This window comes from Ischnura elegans, chromosome 7 (genome assembly GCF_921293095.1).
Source record: "Ischnura elegans chromosome 7, ioIscEleg1.1, whole genome shotgun sequence".
In the NCBI taxonomy this organism is placed as follows: Eukaryota; Metazoa; Arthropoda; class Insecta; order Odonata; family Coenagrionidae; genus Ischnura; species Ischnura elegans.
The window spans coordinates 79,242,089-79,250,884 of NC_060252.1; the positions used below are offsets into that span (position 1 = coordinate 79,242,089).

Genomic DNA, 8,796 nt, shown 5'->3' on the forward strand with positions numbered 1-8,796 from the left:
TTACCTTTTTCAAGCCTTGCGTGGTTATTCACCCCTTTAAGAGCACACGATGTGATTTCACCGAACTCTCAATTAAACCTTATTGTAGTTATCACACAACCGTAATAAATTAAATAGGTTTTGGAGAAAATGGGTGGGAAGTGATGACCTAATCAATGCAAGTTATGTTGTAGTTAAGTTGGAAGCTTTTTAGCCATGTACACTGCTAGCCCTAAGTAAACGTTCATTGCATCCAGTTTAGTTTAAAATTAAAAGGCTTAAATAATTTTATTGACACTGTAGAATATACTTCCCTGCTCCATAAAATGGTCCGAAGTCAAGTCACATGCATTTCAACGGCCCGATGTGGAATTTTTAGACTTTCAAATTCCAAACTATGACAAACCTCATAAATGTGAGGGAAAGAAAAACAGGTTACTTTAATGATTCTCTTTGATTGATAAAGTGAAGAAAAAATTATAGACGTGTAATCTCATACAATTTATTAATCAGAATGTTGGTTATGTTCTTAAAAATTCGAGGAAATGTTGTATGCAACATTATTATATTTTGTCGTATACCCGGGAAGTTATTGAAAGATACATTCTGCGGATTAGGCGAAGGAATATAATGGCAAGATAGTTTTCAACAGAGGTGTAGTTTTTTAATCATCTTGACTTCTAAACGTGCACATACGTCCTATGGTAGCTACAATGACTTCTGCGTTGGGCGTCACCAAATCGGGCGTTGAAGTCACTGTATGTCAGCGTTGAAATCTCAATACGTCAAGAGCCCCATGTGCTTAGAGTGGGTTTTTAAGGATGATTATTAAAACTAACCCAATCACTTTACATTGAAGATTCACCCTGTTTTCAACACAACGTGATAAGTTCATTCGCTGCTGTCCCTGGAGAGATCCCTCGGAGATCCCTGAACTGAACATTCGCTGGGTCGCACGCAATTGCCTGTGATGTCGCGGACTCGGCCTCGTCGACAGAAGCAGCCGGCTCGGCACACGTTGGGGCACGCCACTGGCTTGTTAAGCGTGGCACAGGTTTCTGGGCAGTAGGAGCCACACTGGCGGTAATACTCGTGTTCCGGGCATGCTTGCGGTTTGTCAGCGATGAGATTGGCCGCCTCATTCAATGAGAGTTTCTCCCATTCTACTTCCTCTGGATCATAAGCTAGGGAAAGGAAGAACATTGTGGTTAATGAAAGGTATCAAAGGTTCGCACCTGCAATGAGCGGAAAAGTAATGACTGTAGCTTTGCCTATTGTTTTGTAAACTAAGGGAACAGTTTATAAGTATGTGGCAGTGATACAGCTTATTCTTATCCATACTTACAAGAGATCAATTGTTAGAGATCAATTCTCCTCTGGGTTTAAGCGATTTTTGGTCTTTGTTTTTTTTTCATAAGCCGAAGAAACCGTACTGTATCCAACGATCATCGTTCACCGGGAGAACATGGAATATTTATTCTCTAATTGTTATTATGTCAATTGATTTGGAAGGCAATTAAGAAAATACACTTAAAATAACACTAAGTTAATGCTATAAAAAAGAGTGGATATTGCACGTAGGAAGCCGGAGCGGAAAAGGAATTTACTGAAAAATAGACCAGCCAATTGATTTTATTGTGCTCTACATATTTGAATGCCTTACATACATGATGGAAAAACAAAGAATAGGCCTCAGGTGTGAAAATATACACGGAGAAAAGGTTAGAATTCCGATAAAAAAGGTGTCATAGCATAGACAGAGAAGGATTTGAAGAAATATTCTGCTTAATATAGGTAGATTAGAAGGTAGATATCAGATGAAAATAAGCACGAAGAAAACCAAATATTAGTTGGCAGCAGAAGAAAATAAGTCAAGAAAATTGGGATACAAAAGCTGGTGGAGGTGGATGAATTCTATTATTTGGGAAGCAGGATAGCTAACGATGGGAGAAGAAAGGAAGAAAATTATCAGCAGAATAACCCAGGTGAAGAGAGTTATTACACCAGAAGAAATATATGCTTATAGAGGAAAAATTAAACACTGGAGTTAGGAAACAGTACATCAGAACTTACACTAGGAATATACTTCTCTACGTAAGTGAGGCAAGGACAATGTCAGCTACAGAAAAATGAAGGGTAGAGGCCTTCTAAATGTGGTGCTACAGGAGAATGATGAGAATCAAATGGATTGACCGAGTAAATAATGAGGAAATTCTAAGAAAAGGAGAATAGAAGCCTTATGAAACCTTGATAAAAAGATGAAACAACTCTAATAGGCCATAACTTGGGACATGATGGTCTGATTAAGAAACATCGTCAAGGGATAAGTAGATGGCTAGATCGGAAAAGATAGACCTCGAAAAAAATATGTGGAACGTGTTAAAAAGGACGTGAAAGAAAAGAAATACGTAGGCGTGAAAAGATTAGAAATGAATTTATAGAAATGAATTGTTATTCTGACGATCCCTTTGAAATAGTCTCAAGAGCTGACAATACCAATTCGATAACTTCTGTGATAAGAAAAATGAAATTGAGCACACGTGTGGCATTGGGTATGGGAGTTACAACTGATTAAGTGAATGATAGTATTACTTGCAAGACAAGAGGTAATAATGGCACATCTAATCAATGCGAGTCTTTGTCTTGTCTGAAGATATGAAATTAAGTGTTTAAAATGTCGGAAATTCACCAGAATGAACCCAATGTCATTAGATAACTGCAGAGGTAAGCACGAATGACAGTTTCCAAGAGGGAAAACTTTGTTTCTTGACATTATGTATCCTGAAAAGACATGGCAATGAGAATGTAGGATCATTATTAATGTTTAAATACTGGTACTATATTAAAAAAGTGTTTATTTTATATTTCCATAAATAAATAAATGTATGCTTCAGAAGCTGACAAATCAAAATTCTTCTATGCTATTTTCTGGTTATTTAGTTTGTTGGTGAAACCAAGGGCCATTGCATCATCTGCGTAGTGACGACTGATATTTTTAAAAATAAATTTGTGTCTTTCCATCAATTTTGTCCCTACTTTACCTTATCCATCCTGACATCAACTTATCATGATAGCAGCTTGAATTGTATTCACCAGTATTTGTAAATATGACTTAAGTATTATTGTTTCAGCCGTCGCTGGACTTGAAAAAATGGATAAAATGACATTCTTATGCATAAATCGGTGAAAAACTTTGTACAATGGCATAATGCTAATAAAAAATAGTGCTAGTTGGCAGTGGTTTCAAAATTATTTCGTATTAAAAGTCGTATTGAAATGCACCAATTTGTAGCTTTGTCGAATCATGCAAATATTTATTTGATTATTTCCTTCGTCTAGACAAGTTTTTGTATGCTGTAACAATGTGCATAGTTAGAAAAATTACCTATCTATGCTGAATTTAATATCTGAAAAATAACTAGTTGAAGTTAGTTGCCGTTCTGAAATAGTAGCTTATTATAATCCCCGTAATATAGTGAATGGGACGTTAAAATTTATTATTTGGTAAATATTTTTGAAAATATATCTAAGTAAAGTTTTTAAATGAATAGTTTTAAAGATTAAAATTTACAAGAGACTGGTGTGAAGAATTTGGAACCATACTATGTTAAGCATAATCATTGTTGTATCACGTAATAATTGCAGTTTAAAAATGCGTTTAGATACTAGAATAATCACTTGAGAAAAGCAGAAAGTTGCTGGAATCCACAGATACGAAAATTATCCAGAGGATTGCTGACAAAAATCATTCGATAAGAAAGGCGTGAGTCGTTAATGAGAGTGGTTGGGGATTCTAAATTCAGTGGAGTTGTTGGATGAAGGTAATTTGTGATAAACGAACAAATAATGGATCAATATAGAGAGTGAAAGCGGAAAGAGACAATACTCTGTAGGCAGAAAGGGAGGAGTACTAATCGGTAGGGATGTGCGAGTAGTACTTTTTGACCTCGAGTCGAGTATCGAGTAGAGTTTGGTCATTTCTGGTTCTGGCAATATGATAATGTATGCTACAAATTATTCTCATCATTCAAATCTCATTATGAATTTTCTATTCTTAATGCTTAGCTTGATGTAAAAAGGAAAAGATAATAAGGGATGTTGATGGTAATTGAGTCAGAATTAGGAGATGAATGAAAATTAAAGCCTATTCATCATTTCCAGAAGCACAATTGAAATTAGTTAGCCTCTGGTAATATGTGGTCAATTTAAATAATACTAATATATATGTATCCAAACTGCTAGGAAGAGCCCTTAGTAAAAACATTTGCAACATTTTAATAATTTTTCATGACAGCGCTTCCTGTCGGCAGATTTCTGAACTTACTGTTCTCGACAGCTCAGTAACCGAAACTACTCGACTCGGTATTCGTAATGCTATTCGAATCACTCGAGTCGAGTACCAACTACTCGACTCGACTCGAAAATTCAAGTCGAGTCGAGTACTTGGTACTCGTACATCCCTATTAATTGGTTATGGAAAACTTGGAAAGACAACTTGGTTGAGTGTTTTAAAAAAGTGAAAACATACAAAAGCCTATGTGGAAGAGTACATGAAATGTTAGCGCTTCTTGAAAGCAACGCACCCTCAGAACTTACATGTTGAGTATGCAGTGGAGAATATGTGGACTAAGGCTGTTAGGCTGGACGATGATAGCCGCGAAGAAATCAAGAATGGAGAGATTTAATTTGTGATGCACAGGAGAATGATGAAAGTGAAATGGATCGACTTGAGCGATCCATGAGGAAGTCCATGGAAGGGTAAGAGAGAAGAGAAGCCTACTGAAAACATTGGATTGGCCATATCTTGAGACAGGTCAGCCTGATGAAGACAGTTGTCGAGGGACAAGTAGATGGCAGGGAAGGAAAAGGATGACCTCGGATGAAACACATGGAATGAAGTTAATGATGGTAATGAAAGAGAGGCAGAGTTTTAAGGCGAAAAGATTTGCTGGCACGAGACTTTAGCGGAGAGCTGCGCCAAACAGTTTTTAGAATCGTTGACCAGTGACGATGACGATGGTGATCAAAAGTAGCGCTCATTATAGCGATTGACGATATGATGAAACGTAGCGCTTATTATAGCGACTGACGATGATGATGCCTCATTCAGATTACGATTGCCCGAGCGATCATCCACACGATAGTTGGCCGAACTAGCAGTGTGAATGCATGTCCTGATAATAGTTACAGTAGTTCCGAACGTTGCCACTTTACGATGGTTAGGCGCTGGGAGACCGGAAGAGGAAGCGGCAAGAGAAAGACGAAAAGTTCGTGATGCTCCCTTAGCTCTATTTTTTTCGTGAATTTGTCCAAGCAAGGAAGAATGCGGGCGGGAGAAAAATCATTCGTTAAATACACGTTGAACACAGCAATATCTTGACCCTGCACCTGCTTTGCTAACCGTCAATTTCTTGTTCACTTTAGATGTCAGCTCTAGAGGGCAGCGCAGGTTTTAACCATCGTTATGTAAATGCGCGATAGTTCCACTGATTGCTGGAACGACCGTAATCTGAACGAGGCATGATGAAAGGTAGCGCTTGTTATAGCGATTATAAATTAATAAACGAAAATTTTAGCCATGAATTTCTGTTGTTGTTTATTCAAATAGTTTACCGTGAGTAGAGACGTACCGAATGCCTGTGCAGCCATGGTGGCGATGACCAGGAAGGTGAAGAGTGAACAGCGCGTCGCCATTGTCGCTTCAAAGAACGTTTTCCGCAAAACAGTGGCTACGTCAGTCCCAATGCTCTCGCTTTATACGGGCCAGCCGGCGAAAACGGCGAAGGGCGTCCGCTTATCTCCTGGCGGAAGGAGAGCAAGGAGGAGATACGAATGCCCTCGCATGGCTATTGATTAATGTGCTAGGAAATGTTTTCTTTTGCACCGTTATCGCCATTTGTATTTTTCACGCTCACGTTAACGCTAATGTGTCAGGTGCTGACGAGAACACTCGTTTGTACGAGGCTGTTGTCCTAGGAGACATAATCTCATGCTCCTGCGTATGAAATGAATGCCGATTTCTTCCTCCATATTTAAAACAAACGCAAAGAATATATTATCATGGCATTAATGATAATAGCCATTAGCATGCATGCGAATGCTGCAAAAAAAAACATTCGCGTCTGCTTTTCGAAATGCAGGGAAACGTACGTCAGACTTGTTTTGCCGCGTGTAAGCAGTCAGTTATTTGCTTCCTCAGGTGAAATTCTCTATCGGAAGCTCTCATGACCTTTTGGAAAAGGTATCATATTTTGGCAATTAAAGGAAAAAACTTTCTTTTTTTGGCGGAAACCTGTTGGGCATGCTCTAAATTGTGTGTTAGAAGGAAAGAGAACTCTTTATGAAATGAATCGCAGTGCTCATAAATCAATCATTAGAAACAGGAAATTAAGGTGTCTACCATTTTATGCATGTCGACGGAATTTGAATTCAATACGAAGATGATGGCTTTTGGAAGAGTTAAATATTTCATGCTTTTTTTACTGGCCTTCACGTAATGATATCCTATTCTTATAATAAGAAATAACTATTCTTAACTCATAGGATAAGTAGTATTTTAACAAGTAATGCAGCCGATTCAGCAATAATTATGCCTGTAATAAGGGAAAAATTTTGATATCAAAGGTTATCTTTTTAGAAGATTTTTCTACAGGATTGAAGTAAAATAAATTCAAGGTTTTAGTTCATTCTGCCGCAAACTTCTACTCAATGTATTCATAGACTTAAACCCGTATGATACTTTCCAATTTATTGGCCAATAAATCGGTGTTCAATATTGTTTAAAATATTGGGCGTTACGTGCCCTATGAATCGTATCAATGTTTACACCAATATTGGTCGTAATAGTGTTCTTATGTCCCGCTAGAGAACGCTATTGTATTAAAGTGTACCGGGACTAGCCACGGTGATAACTTTTTACGGAGTCACACGCAATGCACAAATAGTGCGAAAAATCCACAGAGGAAAAATCATTCGCCTTCGCCGGGACCGGAAGTCTATCCCGGTCAAGGCGAATGATTTTTCCTCTGTGGATTTTTCGAACGCTATCGTATTTCGATGATTTTATTTTGTATAAGCATTCGTGTGCTTTGTATGCTTCAATCAATAGTGAAACAACTTCTTTCGAAATTTCAAGCGAATTCTTGGCGCAAACCAATATTTTTCAGCCAAACAGGATGTTTAGCAAAGAGCTGCTTGTTTTGGCCACTAGGAGTCAACAAAACTGAGTTCTGATTAGAGATTGGCCGCGAGAAAATAGAACCTGTTCTAAATTCCAAATTGGGCGAGAACTTTTGTCCAATATTGTGAAAAGTATATCGGACTAGAAATTGGTGTGTGTCAGCTGGACCACAATCCAATATCCAATGGATTGGCCAATAAATTGGGAAGTGTCATACGGGCTTTAGCTGCACGGAGTGCCTTCCCGCCATTTTATCGTAGTCTTAAAAGTAGTTATTTAATTTATTTTTGTGAATACCAGGCCCATGAGAACGCAACTGAACATCACTTTTTACAATTTTTGAATCGACACATGCATATAAGAAGAGAAAAAAGTACAAAAAATAAAATAAAAATGCACCCTGTGCGGACTATCGATAGAATGGAGGCGATTCAATAAAAAAATATTGTCACAAAAAAGAGAAAGATCACGATGTGATCTTTCTCTTTTTTTTTTGACAAGGTAACAAAAACCATTCCGCATAATGCACAGTACAGATAAAATGTTCGCAATGTGATTAAACAGAAGCAGAACTCAATTACCCTTTCATTAAAATGTTTAAAAAGAATAGAATGCCTATAAAAGAATAAAAATTCAAACAGTTGCACCTTGTGCGGACTGGCGATACTAAGGTGACAATTCATTATAACAATAATATCAAACAAACGATTGTCTTCATGTGGCCATAACATTTATTTCCGATAAATTTCATTCCCAAAAGTGTAATTTGGCATTAATACCTTTAGTTGATTTATATTTAATTTAATTTATTCCGATAGTTTTTTCCTCGCCATTCAGCAAGCCACTTTTCCAGGTTGGTTTATTCTCTTACAGGCGCCTAGCAAGCTATGGCGGAAGTCTATCCAAATCATATCTGCCCCAGAGTCGGTCCACTTTAACGCATTTATTTATAGTTTGAAGCTTTAAATCTATTTGGAAGAAATTTTATAGCTGAAAAATTCTAATATCTGTTATTATGTTGCGTAACTGCCTTGAAACCTTAACCATAACTTTGTCTTTCTTGCTGATTTCTGTTTTGAAATCCATTTTCTCCAATAACTCGTATGTACTTCTATTTCCTTTTCCACGAAATGTTTTACGCTCCACTTGCTCAGTGCATTAAGCGAATTTCAGTGTTTCCCCTGACATCAGAAAGTTATCTTATAATTGGTAACGTGGAAGTGTGTGCCATTTTAAGAACCGGAATGATTATTCCCCAATGTAATCTTATGTTTCTCGCTTTGCTTAAGTGCTCGGTCTGCTTTGCTAATGGTGCTCTCATTGCGATTTCTAATGCTTAATACGCCAATTTCCACTTGATGTATCCCTTTTCACAAACCTTTTCAGTGATGTGGATCCATATTCCTTGCATACTGCGTATTTTATTAAATTACACCTATTTATCGTTTGACGGCATAGTCTACTCGACTTTGCAAGCCACCTTCAGTTCACCCATTAACCATAATAATATCAATACCGAATACATCGTAAAATCATTTGGAAATCTCGTCATCAGCCAATTTTATACCCTTGGGAAAATTCATGAAATTATCTCCAGTATAATCTCTATCTCCAAAAATACCGAATGACGATAAATA

At 37.4% G+C, this 8,796-nt stretch overlaps 1 protein-coding gene across 1 annotated transcript; it reads right to left on the reverse strand.

Moving 5' to 3' along the window:
• Nucleotides 1–465: 465 nt before the first annotated feature.
• LOC124162174 (cysteine-rich venom protein 6) lies at nt 466–5,717 on the reverse strand. The gene is made up of 2 exons (XM_046538602.1): nt 5,610–5,717; nt 466–1,163 (listed from the first exon to the last, which is right to left on the reverse strand). Exons 1-2 carry the CDS (start codon nt 5,671–5,673, stop codon nt 871–873), a joined length of 357 nt encoding a protein of 118 aa, XP_046394558.1. The 5' UTR covers nt 5,674–5,717; the 3' UTR covers nt 466–870.
• Nucleotides 5,718–8,796: the final 3,079 nt, after the last annotated feature.